The sequence below is a fragment of the Varroa jacobsoni genome, unplaced genomic scaffold (assembly GCF_002532875.2).
Source record: "Varroa jacobsoni isolate VJ856 unplaced genomic scaffold, vjacob_1.0 scaffold_936, whole genome shotgun sequence".
NCBI classification, from domain to species: domain Eukaryota; kingdom Metazoa; phylum Arthropoda; class Arachnida; order Mesostigmata; family Varroidae; genus Varroa; species Varroa jacobsoni.
In genome coordinates, this window is record NW_019213838.1 from 22,131 (window position 1) to 42,953 (window position 20,823).

The 20,823-nt window shown below is 40.5% G+C and overlaps 1 protein-coding gene across 10 annotated transcripts in view; it reads right to left on the reverse strand.

Annotated features, from left to right (window-relative positions):
* Positions 1–20,823, reverse strand: part of LOC111265134 (heat shock 70 kDa protein 12A) — a 72,362-nt gene that overhangs the window by 9,366 nt on the left and 42,173 nt on the right. For all 10 annotated transcript variants that reach the window (XR_002683283.2, XM_022841544.2, XM_022841545.2 and 7 more), the window contains 6 exons: positions 13,925–14,138; positions 12,685–12,843; positions 11,680–11,877; positions 9,103–9,161; positions 8,567–8,773; positions 4,055–4,230 (listed from right to left, as the gene is read on the reverse strand). Coding sequence is in view for 9 of the 10 variants with exons in the window: in XM_022841544.2 (XP_022697279.1) it covers positions 4,055–4,230; positions 8,567–8,773; positions 9,103–9,161; positions 11,680–11,877; positions 12,685–12,843; positions 13,925–14,138 (1,013 nt within the window). In the remaining variant the exon portion in view is untranslated. The remainder of the gene's footprint in view (positions 1–4,054; positions 4,231–8,566; positions 8,774–9,102; positions 9,162–11,679; positions 11,878–12,684; positions 12,844–13,924; positions 14,139–20,823) is intronic.

Below are 20,823 nucleotides of genomic sequence, written 5' to 3' on the forward strand. Positions count from 1 at the left end.
AATGAGTGCTTTACAAGATTTTCGTTGAAGTGTCACAATTTCCGAAACAAATTTTTGGATCTCTCTCCCCCTCTCCTCTCTCTCTCTCTCTCTCTCTATCACACACACACACACACACATAAACACTTACGTTCACTCTTTACCTCTTTCATGCACGCACACTTGCTCTCACTCCCTCTCTCTCTTTCTCTCCGTTTTGGCTTTTTCATTTTTGTTTATTTTCGATCGATTAAAGTTTCTTCTGTGTTCGAGCATTTTCGATAGCTGCTTCAATATTTTAATACATATTTCGGAGCTCAGCATTGAGCCCCAGCTGCGCGAGGGATATGACCTCATCAGGGCCCGGTCGAACAGAATTGGTGGACTGGAAATTTGCCAGCCATCGAATGTTCATTCATATCAGTTGATTGTGAGTTTCTAGGAGGATTCAAGGACGAACGGAAGCAGACGAACGTACTTATTTGAAATCCTTCATATTTACAAAAAAAAATACCTATCTGAAGCAGAGCTTCTGTCGCGCTTGAATTGCTTAATAGTTTTATCGTTTGGTTCATTTTAATTTATGCTTACACTTAATATTTATTGAGCATCTATGCGATAAAAGGCGTGAACATTTATTTTTTCCTAAGATCATTTGGCCGGTTCGTTCAGCTATTAACGTTTGCAGCGCAACATATTCAGTTTGAAACGACCGAATTCAAAAAAACGCTTAAAAGATTTTAAATTCTAAATGTGCTTCACTCTAGAGAAATATATACACCACATTGCTTCAAGCACACGGTTCGCAATAAGTCACACGGCTTTCTTATTCGGCTCACCGAATGCACAGCTTGTTTTTTCTACAACTCATATAATACATGCTTCTAATCCATTCTAGCATACGGCCTAACCTATGGTGAACATACGTTTAGGTATTTCTAGCTTAAATCGAAGAGACATTTCCGTTTCAGCTGTCAGACTTGCAGAGACTTCAACGTCTGGTATAAATTTGTAGAACCCCCCAAATACCGGTACAAAACGTCGCGGGAAATCCGATTTGTCATATATGACTCTGCGCCTACATGTTACATGTACAATTATATCACTTTCATGCAATTCATATTTGCCTACATTATGGAATGGATAGTGTGGAAATATTACGACAACGGGATATAATTTTGGAATATCGTCATGCTGTTGGGCAATTCCCAGTGCTTATCGTAGAGAACAGGAGACTTCAGCTTTATCTAACCCTCGTTTAAATAATTTATAGGTGGTTGATGGGTGATAACAAAGCTCAAGCCAGGGAGGACGAGTATGCCGTCATATGACTAATAAAGCGCGTTGAGTTTTCAGGCCGACGAGCTGAATCTGCATACTTTTCAATTGTAATGCATGAACCAAACACCATCCATTAAAGCAGACGGTGAAACGCCTGATGTAAATTTTATCCATGATTACACACCAGCTGGAACAAAAAAAAAATTCCCGTATTCACTCATCCGCGTTGTAATGCAACTTCAGACAAGAATCAGCAGTCAGTTCGACTGTCTAATGGAAGCTAGCTTTTACTAGCCATGCGTAGGTTCATCACCACTATAGATGCGTACGGCGAGAACGTCCTTTTTTAATAGGCTCATCTCTTGTGCAAAATCGAGTCTTCTTCTGACGAAACGGAAAAATATATCACTCCTATCATAACTGTTCGGCGCTTCTGTTTAACTTACGACCTCCGCGTAGAATAGCGGCTACATTTGAATTTGCATATTTTTTCAATTTAGTAAGAAACGGTACTCGTACTTTTTCATTTATTCAACATACGTTCAACTCCGTTTCTGGCCAAGTTGTCGATGGTTAAAAATTGAATTTTGCTCGACAGCAGGACTCAGGGCCGATAGTCAATTCAATTTAGTGCTGAGTTTTTGAGCGCTTGGCAACATACTTTATGCCTTACGACATTGGATACAAGCAAGTTCCTCGAAGTTAGAAGTTGAGTTAAAACTTCGTCTGCAATGGAAAATACGTACGCAGGCGGTCAGGCGCGTCGGCGGCAGCGGCAAAGACATATCGGATTTTTTCATTAGGTTAGTGGGAAGAGGAAAACCGACCCAATCTTGTCTTCAACGATTGCATCCGAAACTTTCGCGGATTCTGCCTAGTACGTACGCCCTCTTCTGCAGTTGGAAACGGCACCTTTGTAGCGAGCCTTATCTCTAAAGTATCGCCGATTTATTTTCAATGTATCTTTGCTCATTGTTTTCGTCTGCTCCTGTGGTTTCTCAGACCGAGCATCTTAACCTTCCTATGCAGTGAGAAAGTCCCAATCTGAGCCAGGTTCCTAGATTCTGAAGTGTTCGCTTTTTTTTTGTATGCGATCTTCAGGTCGAAAATTAATTCAATTCATTGCTTGACGGAGGCAATCCTCTATAAGCGCGGGTCATCGGTACCCAATGTTTAGGAATGACCGAACTTCTTCTAAACCAATATACCTCAGTATTAACAAAATGGCAGATCTTCATCCGCCACGCCATAACATTATCGTGACGTTGACAAAAATAAATAATATAAGTACCACAATTATTATCTCTGTTTTGTTTTCTGGACCTTGCCTCAACATCGTTTTTGTCGGATAATCGTCAACTACGCTACGCCCAGCTACAATTGCTACTACGAACTTGAATGGACTGCCGATGAACAAATCACCAATCGAAGACAATTTTCAAAAAAATAAATAAAAAATGCCACAAGAAAACATGGGCGGCTTGTTATTTGACCGAGAAGAAGTCTACCGAAGTCGACGCAAATGGCCACCGACAGACATACACGTGGACGAAACTTACTATTTGCGCGGTTCTGCTCGTGTCGTCTTACCGTACCCTTCTACTGCGGACTGCAACTGGGGCTGTTGTGATTATTTATGTTAATACGAGTTATGTTCACAGTCGATCGCAGCCATTTGTCGTACCTTCATCAATCTCTATTGCAGCTAAATTAAGTTTTTATCAGGATCTTCATCTGTATACGGCACGACTCGCTGATAAACAGTAGCACAGCGTTCGCTAGAGTTGCAGCCCCTATGAAATACAATTTAGTTACCTCTGATTAGACTATTCAGTCGCGACAGTACAAAAGGATGGAGTATTAAAGAAAATAGGCTGGTATTCGTTTGCAGAGGGAGGAACGCGAGTCTCTTCGTGTCTTGTACCATATGCCCACGAAACGGCTAAAATGAAGCAATAGGAATTATTATTATTATCATCATCATCGTACCGGGCGTTCATTGTTCCAAGTATTTCTAGTCATCGTTGGTATACAAATGGCTTTTGTTTAAACTATTAAATCGATGCTGTCACTTCATAGTCGCCCGCTACTGTTGATCCTTGCGTTTATCAACTTGGCAAAATATTGCTTCCGTCTCCTTTCTTCCGTCGAAATGACGGTCGTGACGTTGGTGATAATGGGAGAGAAATCAGCAGCCACTGGGTGGAAATGGACAAGTTTGATTTCAGACAAAGCTGCCGAAATGTTCAGGTAATAGTGGTCTCGATTGCCTTCGAAAAGCATTCCGGTTAACGAATACATTTCCAGTGTGAAGCGATGGACAATTGCACGGCCTTATGAAGAATGCTGATCGTATTAAAGGGCTCAAACAAACGGCTGGCATCAGAAAGAAGATCCATTCTATCTCGGTTTTGTTTGACTAGAAGCTTAGAAGACATAGCCGAATCGATGTATAGTAGACAGCTTATTTTTATTCACACAGTTTATGTAATGTGTGTCGTTTGCGAGGTTAGGAGCTATTGGTTTCTTTCGTGGGCTTGTCTTCATCAGGTAAGGTACTGGTGCTCAGAAGCGACGAAAGATGGTGTAAAAAATCATCGATTTTATAAATTATTTGAAAAATTTAGTTATCTACAGAGTCTTCAGGACAAAGGGAAAATTTCATTACGTTTTAGTTGGTTGCAAACTTCGCTATGCGTGTACCTATACAGAGCTCAAATACTACTGACACCGTGGTGTTCCGAATGATGCTATGGAACCATAGAATCTAGCACGAAGTTACTGGCGTGTTTACCTCTGAGCTGTGTAAGGTCATCTTGAATTTATCGAAATATAACCATTTTTTAGCTTGTTCAACGTCGAGGTCATGGAAATGGTCACGGGCAGCGAATCCAAACGAGTGGAACTCGCCTTCCGGCGTTAGCAGTGCAGATGTTGGAGTCTTTTGGTTGAGAATACCCGGATCACCTCCTAGAACACATGGAAATGAGACGTCATAAAGCTAAATTACGTATGTGAAGTTAAATTTCTGTACAAGTTTAGCAAAATGAAGACCTAACGAAATTTTGAATGACTTAATCGAAGTCGCGAGTCTTAACCAAAGCCGTCGACCGAGGGATTTCAGTAGCCCGATTTGTAGCGGCGTCGAAGCAATCCTAAACACCCCAGTATGATTAGATTGGTCCTTAACGAATTAAAGTATTGCGTTCACAAGTGGACCTTAATAGCTAGACGGTCGGGAGCTTGCTGTTCGAACACTGATGTCCTTAATACAAATTAGTTTTTATTAGCAGACTTTCCAATTACCTAACAAATAAATTATTAACAACAAGCGCAGAAAATGTTAGGTAATGCTACTCTCTATCTTCCAGCTCTAGCAACTTCGATTGTAATGCGCGCCTGCATAAGGCTATACCACTCTCTTTTGCCAAAGCTAGTTTATCTATGCCGTAAGCCTCTATATACGAGTTGTTGTTATCACTAAACATCGACCTGACCGATACATCGACAAGCTTGGTGCTTATTTAGCAGATGTTCGAGGTATCTATTGATGAGATAGTACGCAACGATGCATTGATGAAGAATGCGAGTTCATTTGTCCGCTCCTTTCCACCCTTGGGTTTCATACTCGCTATGCTTCAACTGTCTGAGCAATAAACCGTAATGTTTTTTAAGAAGCTATTTTCGCTTAGTTAAGTTCGCTAAGTTCGCTGAAGCTTGTGTACTTCGTGCTATGCCATCTATTTAACTGGATACGCAGGCGTAGTCTTTCTTGTTGAAGTGAATTCTTACGCTTGGTGTCGGTAAAACGAGAATTCACCATTCTAGTTCTGCAGACACGTCTATTTACGTTGAGGTTTAAATGTAGAAAATGGGAGTTCTTGGTTTTTTAGATAATTTTTAGTCTTAGATAATGTTTTATAAGTGCATTTGCATTTAAGCACTGGAAAAACGGGTGCAAAAGACGACCATAATGGAAATATCTGTGAACTATAAAGTTATACCGAAAGAAGTGCTGGGTATTTCTTGGGTTCTCTAAATCAGCAGGTTTGAAATTATTGCACAAGAGTCAATAGATTACAATGATTCAAATAGTATAAAATAACCGTAACGTTTTTTTTACAAACGTTTGATAAAGTTAACCTAATTTTTTTCCTAAAAAATAAATCGAATTTATCTCTGCTCTGCTAATAATTTCATTGTAATTGACCCTAAAGAAGTATAGCGTGTTCTTTAGTCCATATTAACACAGTATTGTTTTTCTCAGTTTTGTTAATACTGCACACTGTATGATGACGACTATGCTTGGTAGTTTTTCGTCTTCGGCAAGTTACAATTATCGATGACTCCGAAATTATATTGTCTTGACGGGTCAGCTAGGGGGGAAGAAACTGGGTCAACGAAGCTAAATGCTCTCTAAGCTCTAAGTTAAAGCTCCGCTACGATTTTAACAGCCAACATGAATTACCTTTCTTTAAAATTAGGGACTAAGGGCATCTTTATTGGTCATCCAATAAAGTTGTGTAGCAAATACTATTGCGATGAGCGACTAGCTTGCCGGCCAGAAAATTAAAACTCGATTGAAAAAAAAATGGAAAAAAAAACAAGAATTAAAGGATCGTTTTAGAAAGCTGTGCTCTTTCTCTTGGTATAGTTGTGTAATCTAATTGGGATATACTAAAACAGCAACAACAACGACAACAAGGTTTCCTCTACTGCAGACTGATTTTCTCTACAATTTCAACTCTCTCAGATTGATAGTATACTTCAACAGATGCAAATGTGTACCTTCGCAGCCGTTACCACTCTTTGTATCTCATTCTAATAATCGGTGCCTGACCCAAAAAGATCGACTGACGCCGTTAGCAACAGTACTCAGGTGTTCTGTATAATGGCAAGCACTTAACCAGAGACCTATCCAAAAACAAGATCAATCTCGCACAGATACCAAATCACGCCATATCCTATACTAGTTACGAGCATGACCTTTTAACAACGATTAGCACATATTCACTGTTGTATGCGCTCGGGCACAAACATTTCGTCTTTATAAAGGAGGAGTCTCCTTGAAAATTTGGCTGAAAAGCTCCTGCTTCAGCAGACCCATCTTCATGCAGGCGCTTCTGATAAAATTGTGGAGTGATTGATAAAAAAACGGTTGGCAGATGAGAAAACAATGTTTCGAATTTTACGTCGGATACTAGAGTTACGCATTGCTTTAGGTTGCTGCCTGCTAGCGCAAAATGAAGTGCGTCTAAGCGTTAAGCTTGCACCTTCACAGAGACGTAAGGTGGACGATCAACACGACCAAGTGGACCAACCACGATGAGCCGTCATTCAGAACGGACGGTGAACGGATGGCACCGATGAGGACGGCACCACCATTTTCAATGGCGGAAGCCGTAGTGTCCGTATTGTAAGCTTCCTTTCCTGTAACTTTTTTCCAGTGATGTTTGACTAGTTACACTTCGAAGTTGCCTATTCGTCTTTTATCATCAATACTTGTTAGCTTGTTTCCTTTGTATCCTGTCATCCTGAAATATTGTCCAGTGTTACTAACTAAATCCAACTTCGATTGAGCACCGACGCCCACGTGTGGAAACTGACAGGAGTATACGTTCGCCGGGATAAATCTCCATCACATAGGCACTACATAATGCGTGGTTGTGATATCGTGCAGGCGAAAGGGCTGCGAACTTGTCCAGTCTCAAAGCAAGTTCCACAAAGCGCAAAACCAACATGACGCTACTGTTGCTGCCGAGCTAGCCACGCCAATTCGGATACGTAAAAGTTCCTTGTGTATCGAAGGGCTTAAAAAAAAGTGATGCTCCAGTGGAACAATTTTGACCATTTCAAGACACACTTTAGCGGCACTTATGGAAAAACAAACGGAGGAGGACTGACAAAGTAGCGAGCCTTCGTTGAGCTACCGAAGACTTAAAAATAGGCCAAAGAGTCAAAGGGCCAAAGAGAAAAGAATGGTAGAATATTCATTTCCGATCGGTTGTATAAAGATGATTCAGTGATATGCTTCAGCGAAACAAAGTTTTCAGATGATCTCTTTAGGAGAAAAAGTAGAAGATGCGAAACTTTCTAAAAAAAAGTACATAGAAAATGTACAACAGGCTTCCATGAGTTAGAGGGTCATCTATAAGAATCTGATGATATGCAGGAAAATGCTACTTGTAAAATCACACTAGAATGATAATGATAATTGCGATTCCATAACTACATTACTGATCGTTTGATATCGATCAGCTTTTTTAACCTAAACTGCTCAAATACTTCTAAACCGTACAAAATACCTCACATTTAGAACATTTTGAAATCACGCGTGGTTTTACATGTGCGTCCTCTGCATTTTATGCCGGCGGCGATGAGCGTTGAATGGTAAGCGTAATGAAATCTATTTTGAGAATATAAAGTCATTATTAGTACAAACACAGAAGTCATGTCTCTTATCAAAGACGAAGGACATTTCGCTCTGTGGCAGTGAAGTGAATGCTAGGTGTCGTCTGTACATTTATAACAACTAGCAAGATGTTTGAGACTAAACTCTTGTATCTTGTAGAAACATAAAAAGCGAATCGACGACTGTTGCTATTTACTTTACCACCATCATCATTATGAAAGTTGAAATATACCCTGTTCTCTCGATGCTGTATTCATAACCATTGCTAATAATAATTGCTGATGATGCTCACAGCCTTGTTTTTTTTTTGCTAATTTCACACCTTTAAGAGCCATATATTTATTAAGTGTACCTGTACATTAAACGTTAGGATTAGCAAGCTACGATCAGAAATGCTTACTGTAGTGCGGCTTGGAAATATATCTGAAGCTGAACTTTCCGTCGACACTATTTAGAGCCGCTTTTGTGCTAAAATTTAGAGTTCTTATGGATGTCTGCTTGATGACTACTTCATAACCTATTCAAATATATAGTCAACGTCCCACGACATTCCGTTTTTAAATCTGGCGCGTTTAAGATCAAGTTAAGGTTAGCGGGGCCGTTTACATAGACACTCTTCTCCCAACTAGCGTACTATTGCGAGTCCAGAAACTAACGAGTTTTGATAAGAAAAAAATAAAACATCGATAGACTTCTTAACGTATAGATCCGGCAACAAAAGAAAGCCAGCGTGAGTACCACAACGTGTAGTCCAGGTCGAGGCCGGTATATTCCATTTCGTATTAGGGGCCTAGCTTTGTGGAATGATGCTTAATTTCGACATCAGATATCGCTTTTGTTATTCTAGATATATTTTAGACGCCATTTTAAATTGCAAAAAATGCTTTAACTCACCTTCCCATTTCCGCATGATATGTATACTTTCCGGGTCCCGTGTGAAGCTGTACGCGTAGCCTGAATACGTTGTGCCGAAGTCGATAGCCACAACGACAAATGGACTCAGGGCAATCTGCGGGCTAAGCTGTCCAGAAGGACCCAACGCTGATCCTGGTCGACTTGCGACACCGCTGTCGGCCGTATCGCTGCGAAGCGGAATCTCATCTAATAGAGCATAAATGTTACTTATCTCAGCAGCAGCCTCTTAAAATACTTAGATCGCGGTAACTATTGATTAGATTATATGTACATATGTCCTGTTAATAGAAGTTGGATTAGGCGTAAAGGAGCATTATTAATAGACAGGACATGTGACTGTGACATCTTCAGCCTAGTGTGGATCCTAGATAGTTGAGCCATCATCACTATCGGGAATTATAGCGTCTCAATGTTTGCAAGCTGTTTTGGTTCACCTTTCAAAATTTATTCGATTGAATTTTTAGTGTGCCAAATTATTTTTCAGCACTTACTTTGTAACTTTCAGCATGTATTACCTGTTGCAGATAGGTGATCCTGACTTGAGTCAGATCCCTTTCCGTTGCGGCTTTTGCATCTGAGAAGGATAACAAATATTATTATTATTATTCTGCTTATATCTAGAAATGATCAATACAATTTTAAGTTCAGATTTTTCTACATGAGGCTAGCGTCAATTCAAGTTGGACTCTCGGCAAAAAAGACAGCAAAGAACACAAATAGAAGGTCCTGCTTCGTCAGCTTTAGTCGATTAAGTTTCGGATAATTAAATACTGTATCTTCGGCAAATCATTAACCGGCATCCCAACATTAAGATGCCACATCTTTTCTGTCAGTGCTTCGCCTATCGTATACGATGAAGATTGTTGCTCAGATCCAATACAGCAGACTTTCATAGAAAACATGCGTACGCGTACATACGTGTCACGTATGTAACATGTATGTTAAAAAAATAACGGTAGAACTATCGCATCGTTGTGTGCCTTAATCTCACTTTCTTTGACCGTTACAATAATTTCATCCGTCGTACAACTGTTTCTATAACAACTTTACTGTGCCCGGCTTATTCGGTTTGTTACCCTGAACGTAATTTATCACCATTAGACATATCGGTATCTAGCGGCAGTTGTGAGCGCATGACGGAGAACGTCACCTTTTACTTTCTATTTTCTGCCTTACAGTCAGAACGCAGTATGTGAAATATGTAGTTCTGCCATGCGTTGTTTCGTCGTATGGCAGCCCAAGATTAGTAAATCTGCTAGGGTAATAAGGAAGCAAAGATTATGCCGAGCATTTATCAATCTCTAAATATAAATTAGCTTTTTCGAAGCGCTGTTTAGTCATGTAGCCTAAAAAAAGATTAAATATACAGTAAAGTAGATAAAATATCTATAGCATTTACTAGCTTCACTGGGTGGTGATAAAGCAAATGCAGATTTTTTACCGTTAAATTATTGGCATTGTGGTATCGATCGAAAGACTTTCCGATGCGCACGGGCATCGGTCGGTATCATCGGGTGTATCGCATCGGTATATCATTCCTTCTTTTTGAATGCCCTTTCGCCTTGCTTTCGCGGACAAAAAAATTGCGATCTCTTGGGAGTCGGTTGAATGCCCATTACCTGTTGTTGAGTGAGCGTTGAGCCATGACCGGTTCTTTACAACTCTTTACCGCGCACAGGACTTTGCGTCGTGTTCCTCCGAATCTCGTAGAGCCGAAAATTCCACAATATCTCGTGGACAGCTTTCCAGAAATGTTTCTTCCAGCAGAAACTGTTTCTTGACAAACTGTCCAGCCTCTGCTCTCCATGTGTTATCATTATTAATATTGACATCACCGTAACGTTACGCAAATTGAAATCACGTAACGTATTGAAATCATTGTCCATCTCACCAGCTTGGTCTATGTTCAGTGATTTCGTAAAAAGCCGCTACAATAAACTCTATTACAGCAGAACGGGCCAGAATGCATGCAGTAGGGCTTTCTGAGAGGACTGACAAACCCTGCGGACGCAACGGCAGACACATCTTCATCATTCACGCTTTATCGTGTTACGGCTGACTGTTATGATTCATGCTGCTACGTCAAGCATTTAATTCAGGCAGCTGCTAGGTTCGGCCGATCATGAAAACAGGGAAATCCATTTCGGTGCGTTCATTCTATTCGGTGAGACTGTTTAGTCATCCAGTCACTGGATGACACCAGAGATGTCACATCTGCATAAAAGGCTAAATAGTGTTGGCACAACAAAGTACTAGGCTAAAAAAAAATACGAGCACTAGCTTAATGAACTTTAGTAATTCTGGTCAGAGCAGTCACCGTCCTAATCGTTTACATATATCATATGCTCATGGACACGTCATAAAAACTCGGCTTGCATCAAGCCCAGGCCCGCGCATCAGTTTGACTCCATTAAGGCACCGTAACTGGCAAGCATCGAATATCGGTAGAACGCTCAGCGTCTAATTCTAAGTCAGCGAGTTAGCACAGGTCGTAGCTTTGCCAGACTAAACACTCATTTATGGAACTCGTACTTTCTTTTTCCTAAGTAGTACTAAGCGCATGGTTCATGAGAAGAAAAAATAACACTATTCTATGACAATAGCGTGTCAATGGCCAGTGATGCCCGCAGCTAACGCATATGCGTGCACCAGGTATCGTTGTATATTGAAGATGCTAGACAGATACCGCGAGCTATGACTATAACTTAATATATAATCGTTTAATGTCGTTAATAATAATAAAAACTAGGAAAAATACGCTTGAATTTAGAGCGTTCTATGTGAGTGCCGCGCGAATTATGTAGAAATACAGTTTCGCTAAGTGTAAACTTACGTCAAACGAATAAACAACACATAGCAGACCGATGTACTTAGTACTCGGCCTCGACAGAACGGTGTCTAACTTTTTTTAACGGAATACGCTTATGAAGATTTATGATCACATTGTAGAAGATGTGCTTCCATCGCTATGCGTCCCTGGGTAGCACTCGATAGCGGGCATTTGTACCCTTTGAGATCGCTAAAACTGAGCATCATATAGTCAGTTTAACGTTGACAATAGATCTATATTGAACTCCAAGATTAAAACACACCTTGCAAAAAGTTCGCCGGCAAGTGCCACGTCCTCATCCGATGAAACCGACTGTGAATGCTGCTTTCCGCGTGGCGATGTGTTCAGACTCGGAGCAGGGCTGCCGGCGCCGCCTTGGCTCAAAAAATGGCGTTCATTTTTGTCCAATGAGATCTCCTCGATCAGATTATCACTTTGCTGTTCCTCGAGCTGCGTGGCCCTGTTGGTTCCATCATGAGAACGCAGGCATCATGTTGCCTTATTGAATTATGGAGAACCTTAAAACATCTTGTAGATAATTAGCATCGCTGGACGTAGCTATACGGCATTATAGATGATGAAAGAGCTAACCACTAAGGTGGCTATAGTAAATTAGCGAATGTACATAGTACGTGAGAGAGCCTATTTGATGGCAATTCGCAGCCGCTATCAAAGACGGTGCTTTGCAGGGTCCGCTTTAAAGTCAGAGGTGGGTACATTTTAAAGGACAAGACAGATTAGACATCGCAACGGAAAAGGTGCATGGTTTGATCTATATTTACGGCCATACAGTTTGGCTTGGGATACACTTAAGGATACCGAGAGTAGAACGGATATGGTTATGAATTTTTGCGATCTATTTGTGCTTCAGACTGTTACCCTTTTATCAATAGGGTGTTGGGAACGCGTTGTGTGTAAACCCATGTGCAACGTCCGAAACGATCCTGCAACTGACGATAGCTAGAGAAACACCTTGTAAGGATGCTCTATAAAAAGGACAACGCTATTAGCTAACGTTGCTTCCAGCATTTTCTTAATCCAGGTTAAGTGGCTCCTTTAAACTCTATCAAACTATTCACAGAGGAGTGTCCAAGGATATAGAAAAAAATATGCAAGGTTCGTTACTAGAATTTTTTTCGTACTATGCGTCCTTATACAATTCCGTATGACAACAATTTGAAATGTGATCTAGCAGTACTATTTGTAAGGGACACGTTTTAAAGACAAAGAAAAATCTCTTTATTCGTATGAGAATGCGTATTTGTACCTGTCTGCATCGGGGAAGACGGGTGCCGGGGGAGTGACTGTAGTCGTCGGGGCCTTCAGGGGCATAGAGCTGAAAAGATTTCGATTTTTCGTAGGAGAGAACGGCTCAGATCCTGGGGAAGTCGCATCCGAGGTGATGGTCCACTTGGAGGAGAAGTGGCTGCCCAATAAGGAAACACAGACGATGAAAAAAACCAGTAAGATTTTTGGGTCATCATGCATAGTATTATGCCATCTCGATGTGTGACGATGATCCATATTACATGATTATCTTGTAAGTGAACATTTTTTGTTACTATTGTCGTTTACAAATTGCGTTAACAATATTCACAGCTAAGTACGTGGATGTATTTGTTTACAGTTTGAGAATTTAGGTTAAATGGAGTGACAAGTACAGGATGGGATGATCCGAAAAATTTGTACCATGACGGTCGTGTTATGACAACAAAGGAGTCGGGAAAAGATTTGAATAAACAAAAATTAGACAAAGTTGCTCCTCAAGATCATTAAACGGTAATTTTACTGTAGGTATTGCTACACGAAATGTATTCCATGTGGATCTTTCTTCAGTAGATCACAAAGAGCTTCTAATCACGAAGACATATTTCAGAAATTGATGAAGCCAAAATGGCGCTTCATTAGCCCATTGTGGCTTATAGATAATACATAATTGTAATTGCATAATTTTCCAAGCCCAACGTAACTGAATAGAAAACAAAGAAACATTTAATTTTTTCTCCTATAACGTCTATACTATACGGTGTTTTTTAAAAAACGACTAAAAAATTTTAAGATAATATCGACTTTTTCATATGTGTGCCGAATTGCTCAAGATACTTAACATCAACGTGAAAATTTAAAACTTGAACCCAGCTTCACCCTAAAATGGTTCTATAACTGTACTATAAAGAAAGATTAGAGCTTGTAAAGTATTATAATTTAAAGGTAAATATAGCTAGAACAAACTCATGGTGATAGTGCATATGGGTGATTGATCAACTGCAGTAAGTGCAGGTCGGGCGCAAGTAGGAGGTTTAAATTCGATTGGGACAAGCAACTAGAAATGTCGACTTGCATCCGCTATGTAAGCGTAATACGGATCATGTGTGAGAAAAAGGGTGAATCGATTAATAAATCCTAGCGGTCTGAATATGTGCGCTGCTTTTTGTCACCACAAAATGGGGGCAACGGTATTCATAGTAACAGGACGAATTTATAACTAGTTACTTTCAGTTGCTTACCCTGTGTATGAAGGTGGTCTTTGTTCGAGCATCTCGCTACAAAATGAATGTAGTGCAGGACTTATTCCAGGTCGGCGAGTCTGGTCTTTATTTAAGCTAACCGCTTTTTCTGTCTTGGCTGAAGACGAAGAATCGATGAGGCCAGCGTTCGGTAATGCCTCATAAGGCTCCCCGAATCCAGGGGGTGGCGCCACGACCGTCGAGTCGCCAGGGTCTGCAAAGCCAGAAAACAATTTGAAACATCCCAACAAGTGAATCATGGTTACCATCCTGAGTTAGTGGTTTTTACTATTAGAACTAGCCACAAAATACAAGAATTTGCGCTAGGATTATCTAAGGTTCTATCCTAGTCATGTGACATTAATCCTCCCAAACTCAACAGATTGTGCTGGCATTGATCGATTTTTAATCAGTTGAATTGTAGTTCTTAATAAGTGGCAACTTTCATTTCTAAGGCTCAGTAATCAAGCTAACATCTTATAGTAGCAGAAAGTTCGACTGTTAACTTTGTAGACTGGTTTTACGTCTGTATCCAGTGGCAGTTGATTGTGAATACGTTGGCAAGCGCAGTCAGCTCACGCAGTGCGGTATATGTACACGTTGAGATTGTTTACTTCATACGTTTGAAGAAAACGTACTTGAATTGTATATACACACGTTTGTAATGAACAGGTGAATTATCGAGAAGGTCGTTAAAGCGACCATCTGGCTAAATACTATGTTATGCATTATGCAGATATATCGTCCTGGGTAGCGTTTACCGCGGCAATAACTAGCAATTGAATTGCTTGACTTATGAGTCGGCCGCCCACAAAGATTTAACTGGTAACCGTTCACTCATTTATTATGTCCTTAATGTTATTATTCAACTACAAGGAAAACTTCGATAGGCTAGAGTAATTTAATATGCGATAAGGGCAATCTTGAAATAGGGCGATATATGGGCAATCGCCTACACGACTGGTTTCAACTTCTACAAGTAGCCGATCATTAACAATCCTAAATTTTCATTTTAAAAAAATCTCATTTAGTCAAACTACAGGTGTCGCGAACGAGAAAGAAACCTAGCCGCAAGCAACAGGTCGGTCAATCAGGAACGACGAAGAATCGGACCTTTGTTTAGACGCTTTTTTTTTTCGTTTTCTCGAAAGAGCATGCACCAGCACATTTATGTAATTGTACGATGAATCTTTTTCCGATGACATGTTGTCAAGCAGCTTTCGGTTTTATTAATAAACAAACTGGTTCTCAGAACGGAGCTCTGTAGTAATAGCGCTTGTCTGTAGTTCAATTTATTGTATAGAAATGGGTATACTTTGATTGGTAGTGGCAATAAAAGTTCAATCGTAGATGAAACAACGCCCGCTGTATGCAGACCAGCATACTCATCAGCAGTAGACTCCTATAGACTATTACGAGGCTTGTATTTTCAGTGAATCGTTCGTGAGAATAGGTTTATAGCCTGATCTTTGGACTATTGAAGAGACCCTTTGAATGCTTTGTGTGACATTTTTTTGCAGGATAGTAAGACCTGCGTACCATGACAGCCAAACGTTTTCGTTTGAAACACGTCCGCTCCTAGCTTTGTTTAATCTAAACCATATACATACGAATGATGAGGGTTTTGTACGGGGATTTAGGTAAAATCTGAAGGGGACTGAGGAAATAATAGCGCTTCAACAACGATCACTTGAATCATTTTAACTGTGTCAACATACTGATTGCTTTCGAGTTGTTATATAATTGCCCCCTATCAGAATTGCAGATTTAAAAGTTTGAATGTATCCTATAAACCGATAAATAACAAACTCGATCATCAAATATTTTTCTATATGTTTTCCAGTGAAACGAATTTTCAGCCTCAAATTCGCCGCCACGCTCGTTTGTGACGTTCGATTCGCTGTACGCATATCTAGCTGCCCCATATATTTTATCAGTAAATAAACAACTTGTGAAATCGATCATCAAATCCATCTTCGTCAACGATACGCACCTGAACTCCTATGCCTGTTGTTCCTTTAAATTTCATCGTTCTAGTGTGATATAAACGTATGTTTTTGTTTCAGCTCGGTAACTCGCTAAATCGATTACAACATAAGCACTTGTGTAATTTATAATAATATTGTTGTTTCGTTTTACGATGACCATCGCCAATTCAGCTCAGCGCCGCTCGTCTGTACAAGCAACAAAAGGGATTTTGAACAAAGCTAACACAACGCTTCTTCTAGCATCGAAATCGACATGTTTCTTGCCGGCCAAAAATTATGGTTCATCCTAAGGCGGCCAAGACATCGGCCGCTATTCTGTTTGACAACAACAACAATAAGGGTCGGCTCTGCGGCGGCCTAAAACCGTTCGACTGAATCATCTCCTCATTGTTTCAATGAGAAGCAGTGAGCGCTGGAAATATATATACCGTCCCGCTGCGCGCGGTTGGCGCTCCACCGATCAGCAGTAGCCGATGCCACGATTCGGCCATTCGCCGGTGGCGATTACGAGCTCATTTGATGATCCGACTGTGGACGAACCTGGACGCAAGCGGCATGCGCCCACGATTTTGTCCTGCTGAACTTCTAGCGAACTGCCGTAGCTATCGATATTTTCATAAGCACTACCGAAAAATTAGTGTTGCTGGCACTGCCGAACTTGATGTCCGGTACTTGCGTAGAAAGAAGTTCACAAGTTAAGGCGTAGTCCAATAGCGCAACGCAGTTCCTGCTTGATTGTTTTCGATGAACAATGTAATGGGGGATCCAGCTAATCCTCTGGCCTGCACTGTCTGTTCAGATCCCGCCGATCAGACGGCAAACACCATTGCAGTCCTCGGTACTATGCAGGTGAAGCTTGCGGGCGGGGACCGTACAAACAAACAAACACAGTAACAAATCAATCGAACCACACCAATTTCAGTGGTACGTAACGTGCGTGACGCCGATATTATACAAAAGCTGGCGAAGGCGTTAACGCATGTCCTATTACAGCCATAATATGGATAGTCGCGGCTAAAAAATTGCAGAGGAGTTACTGCGAGGGTTTTTTTTTTATTTACGTTTATTTTTCATTGATTCAATAGTGTTGCACGCCTAGTGTATAGCTCTTGTGTAGTTGTTGATGCCTTTGTATGTGCTGGTCTAGAAAGCTGGTTGTAAGTATTAAGCAAATAAGTGTTATTTCGTGTAATAGTAAATAAATTTGTGCATGATAAATTACATATGTACTATATACGAATTACACGTCGTATGTCGTACGAACGCAAATTCCTACAATAGCTTTATCACTGAATACAGGATCAATTGGAGGCCGTAACAATGACGATCCTGGCGTTCATCCTTGTGGCCATGTTGTTAATCAAGATCATGTTGAAGTTGCCATCGCTGGTGACCGTAAAGCGAGAGTAACGTGATAGTAGTTTAGCTGTTGTTACCAATAAATGATAGTGATAATTGCGCATGACCCCGTTTCTGCCAGCTGCTGGAATGCGCAATATAATAAAAGCACAACAAAGCTGACCAGACATCTGCCTCTGTTGCTATAGAGGCCTCCTATTGTTGACGTCCAATGGTTGAAAGCAATCTCCTGCAGCTTGCAAGTATATGTGTAGAGTCTGCAACCAGAAGTAGTGCCGGATCGAGCAGCAAAGGTAGATCAAAAAACTGTGAGTGCCTTGACTCTTTGCCCTCGAAACATTTGTCCTTCTAAAAACAATTTACTCCGGAGTAAAGGCTCATCAGGGCTTGTTCTGCTGAACGATATACACATAAGCACCGCATCCATTTGCTACGGAGAGATCAACCAGGTTATTAGGTACTTCATAGCCCCACGCAGATTTCACTTTTCACACATGCGTGCCAGATGTAAGGCGTTTGAAAGGCATATGAAAGAGAACGACCTGGATCGATGTGGACATATTGATTGGAAGAAGTACGCCGTATTTCTATCTTTCGGTTGTTTTGCTGCACGTAAATGATGATAGTCCGTTCTATCGAAAACGTTGACTCCGATATAGCTACAAGTATAATCTTTTAAACCGAGCCCGGAACAATGGAAACATCCAGAGCTAATCGGCTCGCCGCTTGCGCTAATCATTGTAGCGTGATCCTTTGATCCACCTTAAATATTAAACCTAAAAATAAATTATTTTGAACGCATTTTGCCAATTGTCAATCCGATACACCTGCTCGATTTCGAATTGAAGTTGACTCCGATGGTTTTTGTTCTATCCCAACTAAGACAACGGCTTCAGTCACAGTGACGATCAACAAATCATTGACTTTGTAACGACCTGTTCCATCGATTTCTTCGAATCGAAGTTGTTTCATTATTTTTGAGCGAAAGAAAAACGCGGGGCAGAGACTAGCTAACCCACTACTTCGTATATTCCGCACAGGAGAGCAATCACGGGCGATTACAGCTACTGGTCGATTTGGGCTATTGTTGAATAGATTTGTGGCCCCATTATGCCTGGTCTCGTCCGATTTTTAAATTATTGATTTGTGCTGGGCTTACGTCAGACTTTCTGCTATCTTCCTGAAATATTACACAACGAATTAATTTCACCTAGCTGACATAACAATCTGAGAGCTATTTTACTCGTGTTCGAGGATCACGTAATGCATTGAACCTAAGAGGTCAGGAGTTTCTGCATAACACTAAGCGTGTCTCGTTAGCGTCGTTAGAAAAAAAACTAAATATGGATTATTCAATGAGACGAAAATTTATAACTATCAAAAACGTATGTTAAGTCGTAAGCTAAAATCAAAAATATCCCTATCTGACTAAACTGAAACGGCAATGTTCTCCTGGCACTTATTTCCCAATTTTTTCCTTTTCGTTTTGTAGAAAATAATGATTATTCCTAGCTTTTATTAAAGTAACAAATTACTTTTTTATGAATATCTAACATTTTTTTTATTGGTTATTCCGGTATGGACATCGCTTAAATTCTTCTCAAAATACGTACGTTATATGTACATTAACATGTATATTACGTACGTTTTAGATTTCTCGAATTCAATGCTTACCTATTAATCCCTCTGTCCTCTTCCTACTGTCTGGACAAACAAGCTACGATCGAAGAGAGTCGATTTTATAATCTACACTACATCCTCTAGTAATATCAACAAGTACAGAGCAATGCCAGCTGGTGAGTATCATAGCAGAGTATGTAACGTTCTAACCCCAGCCCATCCCCGCGGGAAAACAAACTAACCATATTCAAATATAATCACTCGCAAAATTGATTCTCTATACACGTGGGAAATCTACAATCGAACACCGACAATATCCTTTTAATCAAACCTTATTGTCATTTTTACTTCTTTTGCCCACGTCTGTATGCATCGTAAAATATTTCACGCGCTCTGTTCAAAAACTGGATCCAGATCTTTTTTCAGAAAGTTCGATTAATCATCAAGGGAAATACCTACCAAGGATTGGGCGCTAGTCAACCATACGATTGCCAATACTAGGCTTATATCAAATAGTATCCAAATGTTTACGTGAAACGTTTACGTGTAGCATGCCTCGAAGCCTACTCTCGTTGGTACTTCTTTCCGTGACTTGCGCCGGATCATCCCATTACCTTTTGTCTTTAAGAGCGTATGGAGCACTGCAGGCACCGTATATTGTGTTCGCCGTGATATCGTATAAGCTAGAGCGCCTTCGATGTCAGCGGAAGACTCGAAGCCCCTTGGGTGATCGAGCGATCGGTGGTAACATCCAGGCAAATGAACAAGGAAAAAAACAACGGGGAACGTAACGAGAACAGCGAATAGGCAGATATTATTCTAAAAAGCGGTGTTTCTCCTTCCACGGTTCGGCCAGCTGTTGTTACGCCTATAATAGCGGGAGGGGGACGGGGGGTACAAATAATGGGGTAGATTTCGTATATATATACTGCTGTGAGTATATGTACTTCTATGGCGATAACAGCGGAGGCAGCGATGTCACAAGTCAGCGATGATTACATTAATATTGAATAAGCGGCAAAATATTGAAGCTGACAACAGGAGGAAATTTTACGTTGAGGGTATTTGCCGTAGCTGTTGTTGCATTTGTTGTTAGAGTTGTTGTCACTTTCTTTCGTGCTATATTACACCCGATTTGTTTTTGCACATTTTTTATTCGTGGTTATTATCGAATCGGCAGATTCACCTGTGTCGTCACTTCGATTCCTATCGTAACTAGTGCTAGAATTGTTGTTAAAATTAGCAGGAACGGAAGCGTTCAATAATAAGCAACGATTTTCTCCTAATGCCGCTCCATAGAAATGCAGAGGGCGGGGGGTAATAAACGCTGTTTAGCTGATGTAGGCATGCTCTGGTCGAGTGGTCGATGCCTATTGTCAATGAAAAGAATCACTCGCTATTTTACGCCGCTGCGGTTTTTGCGGTCCTGCGCCGATATGTCCTAGCGCATTCCTACATCGGGTAGCATGCGCTGCAGCGAATAGAATATTCATAAATTACTTTACTTATGGGTATTTCAAACGCAGACTGTTGCCTATTTTCCGGAACTGAATCAACGATACGCTGTGGAAAATATTCTCTATGGAAGTCGTACAGCGATACGAAGATGCCATATTTTTGATCGATTCGATAGAGACATACTGTTTGTACATAATGGACGATAGGAAAAGTAGTCGCGCATAAAAATTATTGCTACATTGATAGAATACAGAAAAAAAAAAAACGTCATTTTCACGGAAATCTAGCCCCATAAATGTAGTCACCGGTTGTATACTTTTCTCTCGTTCCTTCGGTCTTGCAGTGCATCAATATCTTTAGCGCGAAAAATTACGTTCATTCGAAATTATAGAGTCAACGGGTATTTAGTGCATGCGGGAAACGTGAACCAATGCTTACATATGTAATAGTCTTTGCTAACTATATATAACTACG